The following is a 22,102-nucleotide window of genomic DNA, read 5'->3' as shown; positions in this document are numbered from 1 at the left end:
GAAAAACAAAACAAACAATGCACACGGATTTTACGAGGTTCGGTAAGGTTGCCTACGTCCCCGGTGAGATGAGATCCTGCTTCACTATCAATGGAGAATAGGGTTACAATGCTCGTTCTCACACCTCTCAGTATTGCTTGCATTATAGAGAAAGAAACCCTCGCTACAAATATATAGCGAAAAAACCCTAATCCCGATTAAACTACAATTGCCACCCTAATCCGTATTAAACTACAATTGCCCTCAAATAAAAAATTTGAGCGGGGGGCTGCGCCCCCCTACACCCCCTGCTATGCAGGGGGGCCTCCTGCCCCCTTGCAACCCCCACGGCCAGCTAACCGGCTAGCGGGACCGCAGTCCTACCTGTCTAGGTGTTGCACCAGTACTCTCTGGATTAAACTGCGACGGAATACAAGACATCATACACCAACATTAAGCTATCATGCAGGGACTTGGTTTTTCATTTTTCTTTTTCTTTTCTGGTCCCTAATATTTCTTCTGAAAGGATTATCACACATTTGATATACTTTGTAAACAAGAATACCAAATGACTTTCTTCTTGTATTATTACTACTAAGAAAAGATTCTTATATTTCAAATTTGAATTAAATTAAAATGTCATTAGATTGTTAGAAGCATGACCAGCTTGCTACCATATGTTGTGTAGTTTTATGTCCTCAAAATGCTCCCAATTTCTCATCATATTATTTGTTAATGAATGTAATAGATAGAGCTATACATTCAGAATTGCTGGCATCAGTTGAATTTTATATTTCCTTACTAGATCCTTTTAATAAATATAACAAAAAATTTTGACATTGAAGTTACTCCTTTTTTTTATATTTATTTATTATTTCTTTTTTTATTTCAGTTGATTTTTTTTTTAGCTTGTAAAGGGACACAAATATATTTGGTTTAGTAGATAATATCATGGTTAGTATTAGTTTGATTCCAAAAAGTTGGTTTTTTATGCTTTTTAAGTACTGCATGCAGTGGTTCCTTTTGTTATGATAATTTTTTTTTAATCACTTTTCTTTTATGGGTTGCTTATTATGGTTAGGTTGTTTCCCCGGAATTTTATTTTATTTTATTTTTTTTTCTCTCTTTTGAAGGCGCTTATTGCTTTGAAGAAAGGATCTCAGTTGATTAAGTATAGTCGGAAAGGAAAGCCTAAGCTTTGCCCGTTCAGACTTTCTAGCGTGAGTTCTTGCCCACTTTTGAATTAAGATGTCCATTTTACTCTGTGTTAACTAACAAACGTAGTGATTTTGTCTTTTGCCATGTACTAATATGTTTAGATTCTAAAATGGAATATTGATACTAATGATGAGCCTCTATTTCTTGAAATCCTATACATTATAGCGCTTAATAGGTTGATACCATACTCAAATAATTGTTGCCCTATGATGGACTGCTTACATTTCTTTGGTGAACAAATAAAGATAGTATTCTGTGTTAAGCATTAACTCCTAGAAAGAAATAGTATTTATAGTGAACCGGATTACTATTCTTACTAATTTTATTTTAAATGGTATCTTATTTGAGATTTTTCATTAGCAGTCATGTTAGTAGTCCCTCACTGGGCAACAAATGAATCTGGTATCCCTCTTATAGCTATTTTTAGCCAATCTGTGTAGAACATGGATTTTCTTAAGTTTGTGAAATACTAAAACTGCCACTTACTCCATCAGCAGCAAATTGCCCAATAGCAGCTTTTCCCTTCTCCCAGATCATATCAGTGAGAAACTTAGGATGGCTTTCTACGTAAAATTTATGATTTTGAGGAATGAAGATATAGTTAGGAGGGGTGCACCTTCAGATTCCAGGAAATTTATGAAAAAATAATCATTTTACTAACTCAATTTTTTTTCTTCTTAAAGAAATGTTAGTATATATCTATAGGAGAGAAAACGACCTTGCCATCCTATTTCTTGCCCAAATAGAGTTCAATCCTAACTATGTTTTATCCTTGTTTTACTAAGTCTAATGATGTGTTAGAGTTTGTGTGCTAAGGGTAGTTAGGGAACTAGCTATGTTACATGTTCTCTTATATTGTAATTCTTATTTTTCCTCTTTACCTCCATTGGGAGGTGTATGTAATTCCATAAAATATATGAGTTAAGCAATATATGTGTTAGTGAGATCATTCTCTCATAATATAGCATTCTACCTTTATCTCTCTTCTTCTCCTTCCACTTTCTTCCCTAACCTTCTCTCCTCCTCTCTTACTCTCTTGTTCTCTTCTAATCTCGGCATTCTAACTTGGTATCATAGCACTATGATCTTGGTTTGAGAGTCATTCTTTAAGCTTCCCACTTTCATTTCCTTTCTTTGGAATCCTAGATTGCAAAAGGGTTCCAAGGAAGAGACCATTATGTGAAAAGCTTGAAGAACTCACAAAATGAGTTTAAAAGAAGAATTACAATATAAGAGAACAAGTAACTTAACTAGTTCCCAAACTACCCTTAGTACACAAACTCTAACATAATGATGATGCCCATGGGATGATGGGAAAGGTCATAACAAAGATCTTATCTTAAACTTCTAGTTCATTATTGAAATTAAAGTTGGGATGCCATGGCAGGGTTTTTAAGTATCGATAGGTATCGTATCATATCGACTGATATGTATCAGTGGGTATCGATACAACACTTGCAGATATGGTACCTATTTTTAAAAAAAGTTTGTATCAACCAATATAGTCTCCTTTAAACCTGCAAAACAAACCAAGTGAGATATGAAACTGAGAGCAACCAAAGGCTTTGGAAACTTGTTTTTCTCTTCAAATGGGTTGAGGAAATCGTCTAACATAAAATACAACTCTAATCTTGACAAGTTCAACAAGTTTTGGGGGCTTAAATTGTTCAAATCATGGATTGAAACAGATTTGGGAGAAAAAGTGGTAAAGTTGCAGATATTTTGCTTTTTAGCTGCTCAAATATCTCTTTCTCTTGCACTTTTTTTTGTTATGCATCACTAGATAGGTAGAAACGACTCAAATGCTTGCATCAGGCTGATATATATTTATATATTGCATAATAAAGTGTTTTTCAAAGCTGTATTTTATATGTATCATAAGCACATCCATGCATTTCTTGAATATTTCCATGCGTATCTGTAACATATTTGTGTCATTTTAATGATACAAGACATGATATGTCTCTTGAAATCACCCTTCTAATATGGTACCCGATACCGATACTTAAATCCTTGTGCCATAGTAGATTAATGCCCTATAAATCCTCTGTTTCATGAGATCTTGGAAGCTTGAACTCTTAAAATGACACCAAAATCATAGTAGAAGTATAAGGGCCCGTTTGATAACGTTTCTGCTGTTTCTGTTTCAAGAAACGGCAGAAACATAAATTTCCGTTTCTGGGAACAAAAACAGAATTTTGGGTGTTTGATAAACCTCTTTTGTTTCCGTTTGATAAGCCTTCTTTTCACACATCTGGCCCTTTTCATCTTTGCTTTCTCGCTCTAAAACCTAAACAAAACCCTCTTCCCCAATCAACTACACTCACTCTTGCTCTGGCTCTCCCAACCATGGAAGTTTTCAGCTTGCTCAAGTACTGGAAGGGTGGTGGAGTTACCGGAAATTTTCTGGAGAAGACTTCGCAGAGGAGCAATTAGGGGTTTGCTTTGGTGTGGCGACCGAGGAGAAGGAGCAGCAGGGATAGCTTCCGATTCACCACGAACAACATGCGCCCATGGAGATGATAGATTCCTTCGACGGAATTGCTGGGGACTATTTTGGCCCTCCGCCGATAACCCAGATGAACGAGGAGAGTGATTACTCGAAGCAGAAGCAGAATCAGCAGTTGTAGCCATCGAAAACAAACAAGGATTTTTTTTCCCCTTTTCTTCCCCCAAATTGATAGTGATTCAACAATGGATTATGAAAAATAACCGAACAAAATAAGGTTTAAATAAACAAAAATTTGACGATGGAAAGAAGAAGTGAGAGGGATTAAAAAGGGTTCAGATTTCTCTCAACAATGCATGTTGATCCAAATATTGGTGACACGGATCCTAGAAGATCCGATCGCGGGCGTGACAGCACCACGAGCAGCGTCGAGACGAGGGATCTCTCACAGCCTACGCTCGCACTCCTCTCCTCCTATTCTTAACTTCTTGCACATTGGGGATGAAGGAAGTGATTGGATGATTGAGGGGTCGATCCCAGAAGAGGAAACTCTATCTCTGAGTGTCTGGTGGTGGCGTTGGCGGCGGGGATCGTTTGGGGGATTATTCTCGAAGAGACAGTGAATGTAAAAGGAGAAGAATCCCATGAAGCAGAGCGCGGTGAGGAGTACCACCACTGTTAAAGCCATGGAGGCGGAGGCGGAGTCGGTTTCCGAAATGGGTTGCCCCATGGAGAGGAACTCTGTAGACGGAGCTAGTCGGAGACGGTGGTGATGGTAGTGATGCCAAACTCCGTCTTCAATATCGATTTTTTGTGCCCCATTTTTGTTTCAAGAAACGAGCGAAACAAGTAAAACTTGTTTCGTCATTCATGTTTCTTGAAGCATAAATTGTTATAAATTTCAATTTATGTTTCAAGAAACAAGTGGAACAGAACACTTTTACCAAAAGGTATTTATGCCGTTTCTTTGTTTCTGAGAACAAGAAAACACAGAAACACGTTTCTAGTTCCGTTATCAAACAGGCCCTAAGTGTACCCCCAAAATTTACAATGAAAAAAAAAAAAAATGGAAAATATTATGAATGCTCAAATGTATTTTGAAAATAAACAGTGAAAAATCAAAGAAAACTTTAAAATTTGAGAATAAAAAGTGTGACAAATCCAGATTATCCAACAGTGATTGAAAAAGAGAAGAGAAGAAGAAAGGAGATCGATAGGAACTTGCTGCTGCCTATATGACTCCATGAGAATATATATACATATATATATATATATATATATTGTAGACTTCCAGTCAATAATGCTAGAATACAAGTATACCTCTGTAGTGAACACATAATACCAATAATACCCTTCATACTATTCTTTAAGAAAAGAAAGAAAATAATCAAGACTGGATGCTCCTTTCTGCTTGCATCAGATCATTTTTCAATTTAAACTTTTGCGAGGGGAATTCTTCAAGGGGTAGCAGGCTGGCATTAAACTATCAGGCACTTGCTTGCCTTTCCCCATGATATTGTTCAATGGAGGCGGGCGGGCTTTGAACTAATGGAAAAAACATTTACTGAAGTTTCTCTGGTCTATATGGGTTTTCGGTCCTTTTTAAGTCAAGAAGCTTATCTGAGTTCTTTGTGGCTGTTGATTATTTGAGGATCAGATGGTTCTTATGTATTTTCTTTGTTCATTGACTGAAAATTTGGATTCTGGTGAAGGTGTGTCTCTGTCAACAACAACAATAAAAATTCTTATATGGGGGGGAGGGGGCGGGGGGGGAACAGTTTGGATACCGTGGGGAAATTTTTTGATTTTGGGTACATATTACATGCTAGAATGGTACTTGAGAAAGGTTGAATTGGCATACCTGGAGCTTATCACTGGATCTAGTACTGGTAGCGTCATATCCATTCTATTCATCCTACTTGGTGCTTGGAAGATTGATTTTAATCCATTATACCATGATCTTCCACTTTCCCAATATTTCCATGTCTGCTCAATACGGTACTGATTCTGTGGCGATATTTCTAAACCATCAGATTCTCTTTTAAATTGCTAACAGGATTTTTTATTTATTTTTTTATTTTTATTTATTTTTATTTTATTTTATTTTTTATTTTTTTTGGTAATTCAAATTTTCCACTGAATGTACTCATATTGCTGTGAAGCATGCTACTTTTAACCTTTATGACGCTTTCATAATGCTTATGTAGTATGGTATTCACAGGATGAAAAAACATTGATCTGGTACTCTCGTGGAGAGGAAAGAAATCTGAAGTTATCTTCTGTGACACGTATTATCCCTGGACAGAGAACCGTAAGTAACACTTGTTTTTGAGAGCTAAATTTTAATCTTATGTTTGCATATTCTTTGAACTTCATTCTGATATCATGCTATCAAGATTTTAAATTCAAATGTCATTGATTTAAAGTTGGCAACAACATAAGACATTCATTTGGTTGCTGTTTCTCTACAGGCTGTCTTTAGGAGATATCTGCGCCCTGACAAGGATTATTTGTCATTTTCTCTTCTTTATAATAATGGTGAAAGAACTCTTGATTTGGTTAGTGAAATGGCAAAACTAATCTTCATTTTATGAATTTAATCTGTTTATGTTAAAAATCAATTTCAATCAGTGTGATGTAAAAGCTAGTTGTAATGTTTTTTGACTAGTGGAATATATTCTTAATTTGATGCTTGTTTATTTTGTCCATTTCAATAGATATGCAAGGACAAAGGTGAGGCAGAGATTTGGTTTGCTGGCCTTAAGGCATTAATTTCCAAGGGTCATCGTACTAGGCGTACTAGAAGTGAAATCTCTGATGTGAGTTTCTCTTCCCTATATATTTTATCTTGCTTGAAAACTTCATGTGTTCAATAGTTCATTCAACTTCACTTTCAAAGCATCATTTGCATAGTTTTCATAGCGCCAAGGCGAGCCAAGGCGTTCAAGGGCTGCTTAAGCGTTTCGGCGACAAGTTGTCCGCCTTAAGGCGAATAAGGCAACCAAGTGTTATTTTTATTTTCCTCTTTTCTAACATTATTTAGTATGCTACATATACGATGTATCATAAAAAATCAACATTAAGCCACATCAACTCAATATTAAGTCACATTAAGTCACCAAAAATCAACATTTAGAGAAATGCTCTTGTTTAATAATAAGTTTGACCGTTCAAATGATTTTTTTTTACATGAGACTTTTTGTATTAGGTATAGTACAGAACCAGCTTTCCAACAATTCTAAGATTATTAAAATCTGATTTGTAATGACAAAGTTATGTTCCGGTCAAACTTAATTGAAAGTGGGCAAACACTATTAAAATCTCCTGAATGAAAATAATTTTATGGACATCAAAACAAAAGATTATTTTACCGGACTTTTGGTTTTTAGCAATGTCTTACAATGATAAGATTTATAAAAAAATTCAGAATTGAGAAAAACCCCAGCATTTGAAAGTTGAAAATCGCCCCTACAACAAAAAAACTAGTTTTTGTTCTTGGATTAGAGGGTTGACATTTTATCCTTTTGGCATTTGATTTTCAAACTATTTTTATTGGATTCAAATAGAGGCATATTTGTTTATTCATGAATAATAACATTTACTTAAAATGATATTTGACATCAATAAGTGCCAAAACAGAAGGCGACATGCAGTGCAATAAGGTAACAGTTGCCTAGGCCCCAGGAAAACCGCCTTGAAAAAACTATGATCATTCAGCATATAAGAACAGGATTTGTCCTTTTTAACTTCAACTTTCTGTTTGATTTTGTTCCTTCCACCTTTTGCAAAGTTAAACATCTATCCTTATGGTGGAGATACATTTATAATGCAATCAGATCACTGTAAAACAATGATTTGACAAAACTTTCTGTTTTGGATAAAATATTAGGGCATAGACAAAGGGCCACCGTTGTCAGAAGGTAAAAAGAAGATCCAAACCTAGAAACCAAAACCTCAGCCCTTGATGATCAATCATGTCCAACCCGAATACACAATTTGCCAAACTGGTCTCTTTGTATTGTTAACAATTTGAAATCCCAGCACACAAAGCATTAGACATCCCCCCCCCCCCCCCCAAACAAAAAAAAAGATTTTATTTGAACAATCTTTTCTAGGGTCTAATTAAGGCTGCAGTCATATGTTTCCAATACCTATTACGAAACATTTCTCTAGGCTCTAGCTTGGAAACCTGATTGTTTGTGAAGGGGACTATGCAGTATGCAGTGTTTTCCTAGAATCCTAGTATACTTGTTTAATAAATTAATACAAAATATTATGATGCAGCCTGCCAGTGTAAACTTATTTGCATGTGATCATGCGTATAATGGAGACATTTTCTGTTTTGTCTATTTTTCTTTGTATTTTGGTAGTTAAATAATTTCATTATAATAACAAAAGGAGATAGTACCCAGTATGAGCTTGCAATGTATAAAAATTTCCTTGAGCAAATCTTTGTACATGAGTCTGCATCATCTTGGCATTTCTTTGAAATACTCAATGCCTAATACTTTGTTGATTTACAATCGTGAGAGTATTGGTGCATTTCCAATACCATGAGATTTTCCTGTAATCCAAGAATTATTACAACTTGGTTTCTTAATAACAAGGACATTCCTATTGCCTTACAACTTGGTTGTGTTGGATACTGGTGCTTCCACTTTTACTCAAGAGAACCTAAATCTCCCGTGAGCTTCGCATGTATGCATAGTTTTCAAGGTGACTAGGCGACCCAAGGCATTGAAGGGGGACCTGGATGCTTAGTTGACCCAAAAAAGTTCTTGGGCAACCCAATAAGGCATCCAGCAAGGGGCGCTTGGAAGCCTAGGCAACGCCTTGACAACTATGCATGTATCTCTTTTTTTCAGATATTGCTTATTTATTTAGTGTACATACTTATTTCCAAGTTCATCACTCTAATATGGAACTCTTACATTACTAAGTTTACGTTACGAATGAATCTCCTACTGTTGAATAAGCTGCATTCATTTGTTTGTGCCATCATTCTTCTGCATTGAGTAGATACATATACCAGTGTCAGACATTGTCATTCTTTTCAGTGCCGATAAATAGCTTATATCTACCATCACTAGAAATGGATGAGGAAAAGGACCAGGAAATGATGTTGCTTCCAAAAATCTTGTTTCTTTTTCTTTGGTGTTACCTTAAATTTTGTCTATCCTAGAAAAAACTTCACTCTCCTGTTTTGAAGGGCTATCAACCCCTTCATTGTCATCAATTTTTAGAATTTTAGGAGAAATGCATTTATTGAGAAGGTCAAATCAATGATATATTCTCCTGCACAAGTTCTTGGTAATTTGTTCATGCCTTAGGGTTATATAGATTTATTATCCTTTTCTTTAGTTTTGTGGACATGAATCTGCTTTAAAGGATTTTTACATAATTTCAGACATAACTATGTTCAGCTCTTGCACTATGGGAAGACGAAGTGTTTTCATGACATTCTGACCTCCCCCCCCCCCCCCCCCTCTCTATTGAAAATGAAATCTTTTCCAGTTTGTTTTCCAATTGTCTTATGTCTATCTAATGTGGTTGGTTTTATTTCTGTTTCAGATCCAAGACAGCAGTGACTTTCTTTCAAATGGTCGTCCTTCTGGTGCAACACTAGAGACAACATCGAGTAGTATTTCCCGTAGTCTGACTTCTTTGAGTTTTTCAAGCTCAGATGTGGCATCAGACAATGCAAATATGCAACTAAGAACAAGTATAGGAGATGGTTTTCGACTTAGCGTTTCAAGCGCTCCTAGCGTTTCAAGTGGTGGTTCTGGACCAGATGACATTGAATCTTTGGGTGATGTCTATGTCTGGGGAGAGGTTTGGTCTGATGGTGGTTTATCTGATGGATCTGCAAACCATTTCCCATCAAAAACTGACGTGCTTCTTCCTAAACCATTAGAATCAAATGTAGTTTTAGATGTTCATCAGATTGCCTGTGGTTTTAGACATGCTGCTCTTGTTACAAGGCAAGGTGAAGTTTTCACATGGGGAGAGGAATCTGGTGGGAGGCTTGGCCATGGAATTGATAGAGATGTCTGTCACCCTCGAGTTGTTGAATACCTGGCAGTCAACAATGTTGATTATGTTTCCTGTGGTGAATATCATACTTGTGCCATATCTATGGCTGGTGATTTATTTACCTGGGGAGATGGTACCCATAATTCTGGACTTTTAGGTCATGGCACAGATGTTAGCCACTGGATACCAAAAAGAATTTCTGGGCCTTTAGAAGGACTTCAAGTCCTATCGGTTGCATGTGGCACATGGCATTCAGCACTGGCAACTTCTAATGGGAAGCTGTTTACATTTGGTGATGGGACATTTGGTGTTTTGGGGCATGGGGACCGAGAAAGTGTCACATACCCAAGGGAAGTTCGATCTTTGAGTGGACTAAAGACCATTAAGGTGGCATGTGGTGTGTGGCACACTGCAGCTATTGTAGAAGTTATCGGACAAGCCGGTGCAAATGTTTCTTCTAGAAAGCTGTTTACCTGGGGGGATGGTGATAAATACCGTCTGGGTCATGGTGACAAGGAAACAAGACTAAAACCCACCTGTGTTTCATCAATTATTGATTACAATTTACACCAAATTGCCTGTGGACATAGTATTACTGTTGCCCTGACAACATCAGGGCATGTTTTCACCATGGGAAGCACAGCATATGGTCAGTTGGGCAATCCTCTGTCTGATGGTAAGGTTCCTTGTTTAGTGCAAGATAAATTGGTTGGGGAGTATGCTGAAGAAATTTCATGTGGTTCATTCCATGTTGCTGTGTTGACATCAAGAAGTGAAGTATTCACATGGGGTAGAGGTGCCAATGGAAGATTGGGGCATGGGGACATGGAAGATCGGAAAGTTCCTACCATGGTTGAAGCACTGAAAGATAGGCATGTGAAAAGTTTATCATGTGGTTCAAACTTCACTGCAAGTATATGCATTCATAAGTGGGTGTCTAGTGCAGACCAATCACTCTGCTCTGGTTGTCGACAAGCATTTGGTTTTACTAGAAAAAGGCACAACTGTTATAACTGTGGACTGGTGCACTGCCATGCTTGTAGTTCAAAAAAAGCATTGAGAGCTGCATTAGCTCCAACTCCAGGCAAACCACATCGTGTATGTGATTCTTGTTATACAAAGCTTAAAGCTTCTGAGGCTGGTAGCACCTCTCATGTCAGTAGGAAGAGTGTTGTGCCTCGACGTTCAGTAGATAGCAGGGAGAGGGCTGTCAGGGGAGAGGGAAGGTTCTCAAAGGTTCTTCTATCACCTTCCACAGAACCAATGAAGTACATCGAGGTCACATCAGTAAAGCATGGGATGAAATCTGAATCTCCTATAAGAGTTCCCCAAGTTTCTTCACTCTTACAACTCAGAGATATTTCTTTTAGTCCACTAAGTGCACTTCAATTTGCTCTGAAACCAGTTATTACCTCACCTCAGCCAGCAGTGATCTCAAGGCCTGCTTCACCATACTCAAGTAGGAAGCCAAGCCCCCCACGTGCTTCAACTCCTGTAGTTGCAAACAGTTATTTGGATCGTCTCCGTAAAACAAATGAAAGTTGTCTCCAGGAAAATATGAAGTTGCAAAACCAAGTAAGTAGTATTTTTTTTTCCATTTGTGATCCTAACATTATTAACTTCATTTTCTTCTTGATTGATAGGTTCTGGTGGCATAATCTATAAGACTTAGTCATAAAGATTTAATTCATAATTCATGTGCTGTGACATTTTAGGTTCGAAGTTTAAGACAAGAGCTTCAGAAATCACAGGAAAGAGCTGAAGAAGCTGCTTCATTGGCTAATGCAGAGTCACTGAAGTGCACAGCTGCAAATGAAATTATCAAGTCAATTGCAGCCCAGGTATTATGTTCGAAAACTCCATACCATCAGTTATATTATGATTATTGAAGAAGCAGCCAACAAAATAGACAAAACTTTAATAGCCACTCATTAGTAATTGTTGTCAAATGTTCTGCTATTTGATCAAATTTCAGAATGGATACTTCTCAGTAGTATTAACATGAGCAATGTTTTGCTTTTTAGATTTTGTAAGTGAAATCCTTACTATATATTGCTTTGGTAACATGTTAGTGTACATACCTATTGTATTATATCATAACACAACATCTTATATTGGTTAATACTTGTACCTTATTTGGAAACCTCTCTCTATTTCTATCTCTCTTCCTAGAAGATTATGGATTTTTTTTTAATGTAATTTCTAGACTGTCAAGCATTTCACCATGCTTCCTGCTTCTGTGGCTTACCTTTCTAGGACGATCCAAATATGAAGATAACAGTTATCTCTATCTACTTGCATTGTATTTCAGATGATTTTAGGGATTCTCCCTCTCACGAAGATATGGATTCGAGGTAGCATAGGGATGCAGTGTAATGTAGATACAATTGCACTTACCTGGTTGGACCAGTAGGACCGACTGTGGAAGCCAAGGGCCAAGAAGAACCGGTCCAGCCCAGGTTTTTGGTCCAACAATGGCTGGTAGTAGTTAGTTTTACATTATGTCTTTTATTTGTCTTTGAGTAGGATACGTAGGAGGTAGAGAAGTAGGTTTATGTTTAGAGTCTAAGTAGGAGTTTATTTCAGTATTAGAGTGTAAGTAGGACTGTAGGAGTAGTCTTTTATTTTCTCTTAATATACTTACAGAACTCAATGTTTAATTTTTAGAGTGAATTTAATTTTTAGATTAGTGAATTTGTGCGTGGTGTGTGACCTCTTCCCTTTTTTGTACGATTTCCCTTTCTCTCTAAGGCTACTCCATCACAGTGCTTCATAGAATTTGTTCATTCTTATGGTAATGTTGAAATGGTTTGGACTTTGTTTGTTCATTCTTATGGTAATGCTGAAATGGTTTGGACTTTGTTAATAACTTGAAGTAAATAGATAAGAATCAACATGGTTTTTTGCTTTTACTCTCATGGCTTATTTATGTTGGCTTCAAGCTTTGATCCAATTCAGCTTCCTATTTTTCTCTACAGAGGAAATGTAACATATTATAATTAGACTTTCAAGGTGCAGGCTTTGAAACTGGATGGAAGCCAAACTTATAATGTCGATTGGGAGGAGCTTTTACATCATTAAAGGATCTCTATTCAATACGTCACTTTGTTTTCATCATTCCCATTGATTTTCTTCATTTATCTTGTGGTAGCTTTCAAATGAAGAGCACTGAGGTGCCCTGAAATGCACTTTTAATAGGAAGGAACCAACCCCAGAGAGGCAAAACGGATCTTTAAGCTTTAAGCCTAGCAAACAATTTATGGACTCAACTCTCTAAAATTAGAAAAAAGATAAAATGGTTCGTCATTAGCAGGGCATGATACCTTTAAGAATTGACATTAAACTTTGAGGTATTTGTCCTTGAAAGAGGTAAAGAGGTACTAGCATATGCGTTTTAGGTCTTTTGAGGTCTATTGTTGGGAAAAGAATCTGTATTTATTTTCCACCAAAATTAATTAAAGGGAAAAAATGAAATTTCAAGGAGTAAATTGTCTAAATTTGGTTGAATTTAGTCAGTTTGCATGGAATTTCCATAATTCAGGATTTGGAATATCATATACAGCAAAAAGTTCCTTTTATGTTGCCATCACACTTTGTTCTTTCATGTACATCTTGTGGTAGCTTTTTATGAAGAATGACCACCAGTTTGGTGGTCCTTGAGCTGACAACCCAAGTTTCAAAACACTACCTTTTCATGTTCTATCTTCCAGAAATTACTCTGTATAAATTTTGACAAGCTATGTATAAGATGCAATTGACAGACTGTCGGTATAAAACATATTACATATCTCATGTGAAATTGATTCCAGTTACATATTGACTTATTTTATCATATTTTTGTGCTTTTATGTGTCATTCAGATGAAGGAAATGACAGATACGTTACCTGCAGAAATTTATGATAGTGAAACCTTCAAAACCATGTATAGCCATGTTGAAGTTTTGCTAAAAACAAATGGAAGCCAAGAAGATGCTTCCTTGCAAGAAGAGCATTTAGAGTCTGACCAACAAGATATTCCTGATAAACCTGTCTTAGATGATGAATCCTCAACCAATGCACAAGATGAAAGAGTGGATGATACTGTTGGTGCTCCAGAAGCTGATGATGTATCACAGAATGCTGAAGGAAATGTTGAAAACAGTAATAGACTGTCCATTTCTGATAATGGAGAGACTGTTCCTCAACAAAGTACAGAAAATGGATCAAGACCACCCATAACATCAATGGTGAAGAATGTGATAGAAACAGAAGTGACTGAACTATTTGAACCTGGTGTATATGTAACGGTCATTCAACTCCGAAATGGGACCAAAGTGTTTAAGCGAGTTAGATTCAGGTATTTATCTACAAACTTGATTCATTTTGAAGTAGAATTGATATACTGACAGCATGTAACAGAATTTCCTGTGAAGTTCTCAGTATTTATTTTCCCGTATCTCATTGTTTTAGGTGAACATGTATTTCATGAAATTTTGTAGTTTCCAACCTTTTTAGATTTAGATGATAGTTACTATATTAGAGAAAAAAAAATTAACAATGTCTCAACTTAACGTTCCCATGTTACTTTGGTGCATTGCTGTTTGACCCTGTTTTTTGTATAAATTGCTTTAATATTCCCCCTTCCCTAAATTATGATTGATGATTTAAGAAGAGTGTTTTAAGACTTGGCAAAGAACTAAGGAATGAGATATCATGCTGCTAGAAATGAAGCTAGAAAAATTGTGGAGAAAGCAAGGGTTAAGAAATATGATGACCTTTACAATAACCTGAACACTAAGGTTGGGGAAAAGGCTATGTATAAGATAGTTAAATTGAGGTATATGAAGAGCAGAGATTTTGAGCATGTTAGGTGTATTAAAGATGAGGATGGTAGAGTGCTTAAAGGACGAAGATATTCTGCAAGCCATTAAATGGAGACAACTAAGTTGGAATTAGCCTGGAAGGTTCATTCTCCACCAAGACACCACACACCATAGATATATACAAAAGATTGGATCGGCTAAGGTTAAAGATGCCTTAAGAAAGACGAAGTCAGGTAAGACTCCAAGTCCAGACGAAGTCCCAATAAAAGTTCAGAAGATCTTAGGATTTCGTGGGGGGTGCATAGTTAACCAACCTTTAAACAATATTTTGAGTACAAGGAAAATACCCGGCGAGTGGAGGAGAATCATTGTATTCTCCATATACAAAAATAAAGTGGATATTGAAGACTGCAATAATTATAGTGGCATAAAACTTATAAGCCATACTATGAAGTTGTGGGAGAAAGTTGTCGAAGGTCACTTGAGAAGAGAATCTAATATCATAGATAACCAATTTGGTTTATGCCAAGGAAGTCTATTACAGAAGCTATTTACCTTCTCAGGAGACTCATGGGAACCTATAGAGCTGCCAAGAAGGACCTCCATATGGCCTTTATTGATCTTTAAAAGGCCTATAACAGAGTATCAAGAGAGTTAATATGGCATGTCCTAAAGAAGAGAAGGGGTCACATAAATATGTGGATATTATTATAGATATGCATGATAATGTGGTGACTTGCGTGAGAACCAAGGGAGGTCATGGTAGCGAGTTCCCAATCACCATGCCGCGCTTCATCAAGGGTCAATTTTAAGCCCTTATCTGTTTGTGCTTGTAATGGATGAGTTGACCAAAAACATTTATGGGGAGGTTGTTAACAGCCAAATTAGAGTAGAATGCTTGTGAATAATGAGATCACTCGAGCCTTTGTTTATAATAAGCAAAGCAAAAAAAATACAAGTATGCCTCCCTTCCACGGCCCATCAATAATTAGAGTCGGTGAAAGGGGGAAAATCCTAGAATGCCCTTGCGGTCTTAATTACATGATGCAATACTTCCCCTCAAGTTGGCATATAGATATCACATGACGAAGAATGAAACATCTTTCCTGCTAACCCCTTAGTGAACACATCAGCTAGACTAGACTTCACGAAAGGAACACAAATCAAACCAGCATCCAACTTTTCCTTGATGAAGTGTTTATCAATCTCCACATGCTTGGTACGGTCATGTTGTACTGGGTTATGAGTAATATTAATTGCAGCCTTTTTATCACAGTAGAGCATCATAGGAAGATGAACAGGTACACCAAGATCATCTAATAAAGTGCATAACCGCAACAACTCACAAATCCCTTGTGCCATGGCACCAAATTCTACTTCAGCACTGGACCTAGCCACCACATTCTGCTTCTTGCTGTGCCAAATGACAAGATTCCCACCTATGAAGGTGAAATACTTTGGGATGGACTTTCTATCAGGTGATCCAACTCAATCAGAATCTGTATAGGCTTTAATTCTGAGATGATTGAGGAGATAAAAGGATCCCTTTTCTTGGAGCAAACTTCAAGTATCTCAAGACACGTAAAACTGCCTCCATATGGGAGGAATAATGATCATACATAAAACGACTCACCAAACTGACAGCCACAACAATATTAGACTGAGAATAAGAGAGAGATCAATTTTCCTACCAACCATTGGTAAAGTCCTTTGTGAACATGTTCACCCTCCTTTTCTTTGAGTCGGGTACTAGCTTCCATAGGAGTATTAGAAGGATGACAACCCAATAAACCAGTCTCTAATAGTAGATCAAGGATGTACTTCCTCTTGGATAGAAAGATGCCTTTTGAAGATCAAGCAACCTCAATCCCAAGAAAGTACCTTAGTTTTCCAAGATCCTTTACTTCAAACTCTCAACCAAGAAAGTTCTTGAGGCGACCAATCTTAGCATTGTCATTCCTTGTCACCACGATGACATCCACATAAATGATGATAATAGTAATTTAATTACCAAACCTCTTTATTAACAATATGTGGTAGCATTACTCTGCTTATCACCCACAGATGTCATAGCCTTGTGAAATCTCCCAAACCACGCTCTAGGTGACTACTTCAGGCCATAGAAAGCACGCTTCAACCTACAGACCTTCCCTGAATTCTCTTACTAGAGAAATCTGATGGAATATCCATATACACTTCCTCATCAAGCCCTCCATGGAGGAAAGCATTCCTTTGGTATTTCAAATAAATATATTATCACATATATAGGACCTTTTTTTTTTCAATGTATAGTTAACCTACCCAAAGAGAATTTCATCACAAGGAAGAATCTATTTTACAGTGTGTCAGCCCTATAAAACATCAGATATATAGGACCTTCGTTTTTATCTACCATTCTACTGAGGTTTCATGCAGTTGCTCTACAATTAATAATGGCACCCCAAAGAGAAAAATCCTGGCTCAGTAAATGTTCTGTGAACGATTGTTCATTCATGCATAACTTCTCTCTAAATCTTGCTTTGTGTTCATGCAGCTTGTAGTTATTAAAAATTTATCTGTACGATGCAAATTGTGTCTTTTACATGTTTTCATTATTTCTGAAATAAACAATCATGTAATAAAATTTGACGCAACATTTTTGTAATTTCTTTTGATTTACTACCTATAACAACAAACTTAGGCTTTTCCTAACTAGATTGGGTCAGCTACATTGATCCAAGATATAAAAAAAAAAAAAAAAAAAAAAAAAAAAAAAAACCCCACCTACAAGAACTTGTCACCTACAAATCAATTGCAAATATGGATCTTTGCCCTCCAAACAACTCAGTTTGAGGTCAAACTAGAGTGAAGACCTAGACTCTGCATGTCTTTTCTTACAACATTAATGTAGGAATAGGTTTGACAAGCTAAACTAGACCCAAATAACAGGATCTTGTAAACCAAAGAACAACCAAAATTCCACCAAGTAAACCAACAGCAGTATACTAACAAATCTAGACAGCAGATTCTAGAACCTTGCAGTTGATCCCAAAAGCTTCAGGAAACTTCAACAATAGAATATTAAATAGCATATGATAATCTCAAATTACTATTAGAAGATTCGGTCCATTTAGGAACAAGGGCAGCAACCAACTTCATCACAGATTAGGTAAAACCAGAATCGACTCAACAAAACAGAAACACAGTGAACTCAGAACTCAGAATTGCAGAAATCAGTTATCATTAGTTGTAGGACTAAATAGTAGCAGAACTGGGATGTTAAATAGAAAACAGATTTCAGCAAGGCAAAACAGAAACAGAATTCAGATCTGGACAGACTTAGCATTCGGCCAGAATTGAGAGAAACTTCATAACTCAAAATCCCCTGGTCTGATTGGTCCCAAATTAAGATCGAGCCTCCCTCTTAATAAACCCAACAATCGATCAAAAGGGGAGGGCCATCGGCTGGTTGGATCTTCCAGAGCAGAGTAGGGGCAGTAGGAAGAAATCTGGAGATTTCCAGAACCAGAATTCAATCACAGTTTCAGATCTCTTACCTGATTTGAAGAACCTTGCAATTAACTTTGAAAAGAAAGAAATAATAATTGAAGAGACCTCTTGGACTTCACGCCGCAAAGAGTCAATTGGATCGAACACCAATTCCTTCAGCCTTGATCAAACACAAGACAACTCTTCATGAAGAAGACAATAGCAACAACCATTAATTTTTTTATCAAAATCATTCTAGGCTTTTAGGAGCCTCCTCTTCTTTATTTATAATGTTAATGGGGGGAGGGAATTACAAAATAGAAGGTTCCTCAAAAAGGAAACCAAATATTCTCCTAATACAATAGTTACTAAAAACTGAAATTAGAAACTAAAAACTGAAATTAGAAACTAGTTGAAAAAGGAAACTAACTACTAATGACTTGATTCAATTAATAACTTGACTCCTAAGGAAACTAATATAAATCAAATCAAGCCCAACTAAAAAGGAAACTAATGAAAATGGAAACTAACTAGTAATCCCGTACTCAATCTTAGAGCCCCCCTTTTAGACCCATAAAAGTGGTCTATTACACTCAAAACACATGGGATCAAAGGCCCAACATGTATGGAACCCAACCCTAAGCTTATTCCTAATAAAACAAGCCTATTTTGGTAATTAATCTGCATCATGTAATGCATTCATGTAGGCAGCTTTTGTTAGAAAATAATGTGAATGTAATTTTGTGGTGACCCTACAAATCCAAAAACACTGGCACACTGTAAATAGCTTGAAGCCTGTTTTGACTAGGCAGCTTTTGTTAAAAAATAATGTGAATGTAGTTCTTGTGACCCGTACAAATCCAAATAACACTTGCACCCTGTAAAATAGCTTGAAAAATGTTTCACATGACAAGCCAATTCTTAAAGAAGCAAATCCGGGGTTTCTCTCTGGCCAGTTAGGGATGTTTCACGACTATGATTTAGAGGCTGTTCACTGCTTTGAGGACCATTTCTGTACTAATTCTTGTTCTGGTATGATTAGATACAGAAACAGAAAGTGACTATTTAAATAATTGCATTGAAATAGTTTGTCATGTGCACCAAGAATCGCTCCGTCTTCTTAACTTAAATTGCTGCTTCGTATTAATTACAGGAAAATTCTAGGTGACAGAACCCTGAAGTTGCTTTCAGGATCATGTTACCTACCACATCCTGACAAGGAAGAAACTGGTGGGGAGGATGCTCACTTTATTTGTGTGGATGAGCAAGCCATAGGTGTAGCAGATGGTGTTGGTGGCTGGGCAGATCTTGGTGTTGATGCAGGACAATTTGCCAGGGAACTCATGTTTCATTCAGTTAATGCAATCCAAGAAGAGCCTAAAGGCTCCATTGACTCTGCAAGGGTTTTGGAGAAAGCTCACTTGAGCACAAAAGCCAAAGGGTCATCAACTGCATGCATCATAGCCCTCACAGATCAGGTTTGCTATTTCTGATTTTCACAGATGACTTAGTTATATAATTTAAGAGAGATTTGGCCATTCTTTTTTTTTTTTTTNTTCTCTCTAAATCTTGCTTTGTGTTCATGCAGCTTGTAGTTATTAAAAATTTATCTGTACGATGCAAATTGTGTCTTTTACATGTTTTCATTATTTCTGAAATAAACAATCATGTAATAAAATTTGACGCAACATTTTTGTAATTTCTTTTGATTTACTACCTATAACAACAAACTTAGGCTTTTCCTAACTAGATTGGGTCAGCTACATTGATCCAAGATATAAAAAAAAAAAAAAAAAAAAAAAAAAAAAAAAAAAAAACCCCACCTACAAGAACTTGTCACCTACAAATCAATTGCAAATATGGATCTTTGCCCTCCAAACAACTCAGTTTGAGGTCAAACTAGAGTGAAGACCTAGACTCTGCATGTCTTTTCTTACAACATTAATGTAGGAATAGGTTTGACAAGCTAAACTAGACCCAAATAACAGGATCTTGTAAACCAAAGAACAACCAAAATTCCACCAAGTAAACCAACAGCAGTATACTAACAAATCTAGACAGCAGATTCTAGAACCTTGCAGTTGATCCCAAAAGCTTCAGGAAACTTCAACAATAGAATATTAAATAGCATATGATAATCTCAAATTACTATTAGAAGATTCGGTCCATTTAGGAACAAGGGCAGCAACCAACTTCATCACAGATTAGGTAAAACCAGAATCGACTCAACAAAACAGAAACACAGTGAACTCAGAACTCAGAATTGCAGAAATCAGTTATCATTAGTTGTAGGACTAAATAGTAGCAGAACTGGGATGTTAAATAGAAAACAGATTTCAGCAAGGCAAAACAGAAACAGAATTCAGATCTGGACAGACTTAGCATTCGGCCAGAATTGAGAGAAACTTCATAACTCAAAATCCCCTGGTCTGATTGGTCCCAAATTAAGATCGAGCCTCCCTCTTAATAAACCCAACAATCGATCAAAAGGGGAGGGCCATCGGCTGGTTGGATCTTCCAGAGCAGAGTAGGGGCAGTAGGAAGAAATCTGGAGATTTCCAGAACCAGAATTCAATCACAGTTTCAGATCTCTTACCTGATTTGAAGAACCTTGCAATTAACTTTGAAAAGAAAGAAATAATAATTGAAGAGACCTCTTGGACTTCACGCCGCAAAGAGTCAATTGGATCGAACACCAATTCCTTCAGCCTTGATCAAACACAAGACAACTCTTCATGAAGAAGACAATAGCAACAGCCATTATTTTTTTATCAAAATCATTCTAGGCTTTTAGGAGCCTCCTCTTCTTTATTTATAATGTTAATGGGGGAGAGAATTACAAAATAGAAGGTTCCTCAAAAAAGAAACCAAATATTCTCTTAATACAATAGTTACTAAAAACTGAAATTAAAAATTGAAATTAGAAACTAGTTGAAAAATGAAACTAACTACTAATGACTTGATTCAATTAATAACTTGACTCCTAAGGAAACTAATATAAATCAAATCAAGCCCAACTAAAAAGGAAACTAACTAGTATTCCCGTACTCAATCTTAGAGCCCCCCTTTTAGACCCATAAAAGTGGTCTATTACACTCAAAACACATGGGATCAAAGGCCTAACATGTATGGAACCCAACCTTAGGCTTATTCCTAATAAAACAAGCCTATTTTGGTAATTAATCTGCATCAAACATCCTCTATGGTCATTTTAGGCCTACCTCTACCTCTTTTTTATCCTTCCATCTAGATCTGGTCACTCCTCACTGGGGCATCCTTAGGTCTCCACTGGACATGTCCATACTACCTTAAATGACATTCTCGGAGCTTGCCTTGAACTGGGGCTACTCCCAAATCATCTCTATCCTGGTCATTCCTTATCCTATCTCTTCTAGTTTTTTCACACATCCATCTCAACATCCTCATCTCTGCTACACTCAGCTTATCAATGTTACGATGTTTGACTGCCCAACATTCCGCCCCATATATCATAGTTGGTCTTACCACAGTCCTGTAGAATTTTCCTTTAAGCTTTAAAGGAATACATCGATCACACAAAACCCCAGATGCCCCTCTCCACTTCATCCATCCTTCTTTAACTCTTGGAAACATCATCTTCTATATCACCTTCCTTGTTTATGATGCCCAGATATCTATAACAATCACTTTGTGGAATCTCTCTCCTCAAGTTTCACCACTTCGTTATCTTTCCTTTTATGGCTAAAATTATACACCATGCACAGATTTTGATATCCTTAAATCAGGTAGTTTTTACCATTCACCTCGGCCTAATTCTCAAATGGAAATCTGTATTAGAAAATGGAATAGTAAAAATACTAGTGTCATAAAAAGGAAAGCTCAATAGTGAGATCAAGACAAAAAGAATAAAAAGCAACTGTAATTGCCATATTATGGGATATAAAAATCATGTCAATCGATCTCTAAAAGAAAATGGCTCCACATTAAGGGTTATCGTCTTGAATTTGAGAGTAGGTTTTGACAATCAAACCAAGGAAAATTAAAGTTAACTATGAGAAAGTGTAAGAATGTAAGTTTAGAGTTTTTAGACCAAATGAACTTATAAGAAATGACACCGAAGATCCCCAAGAAACACTTATAGCATAGTTGTCAAGGCATTGCGTTGGTTCCCCCC

The 22,102-nt window shown here is 36.7% G+C and overlaps 1 protein-coding gene across 3 annotated transcripts in view; it reads left to right on the top strand.

The window, feature by feature from the left end:
- LOC122067777 (PH, RCC1 and FYVE domains-containing protein 1-like) overlaps window positions 1-22,102 on the top strand; it is a 29,068-nt gene that overhangs the window by 5,573 nt on the left and 1,393 nt on the right. For all 3 annotated transcript variants that reach the window (XM_042631609.1, XM_042631611.1, XM_042631610.1), the window contains 7 exons: window positions 1,113-1,199; window positions 5,868-5,957; window positions 6,118-6,204; window positions 6,364-6,465; window positions 9,218-11,254; window positions 11,395-11,520; window positions 13,540-14,015. In XM_042631609.1, coding sequence (XP_042487543.1) covers window positions 1,113-1,199; window positions 5,868-5,957; window positions 6,118-6,204; window positions 6,364-6,465; window positions 9,218-11,254; window positions 11,395-11,520; window positions 13,540-14,015 — 3,005 coding nt within the window. The remainder of the gene's footprint in view (window positions 1-1,112; window positions 1,200-5,867; window positions 5,958-6,117; window positions 6,205-6,363; window positions 6,466-9,217; window positions 11,255-11,394; window positions 11,521-13,539; window positions 14,016-22,102) is intronic.

Source organism: Macadamia integrifolia, unplaced genomic scaffold (genome assembly GCF_013358625.1).
Source record: "Macadamia integrifolia cultivar HAES 741 unplaced genomic scaffold, SCU_Mint_v3 scaffold3120, whole genome shotgun sequence".
NCBI lineage: Eukaryota > Viridiplantae > Streptophyta > Magnoliopsida > Proteales > Proteaceae > Macadamia > Macadamia integrifolia.
Note: the sequence above shows the minus strand (reverse complement) of the source record. Positions and strands in the feature narration are given on the sequence as shown.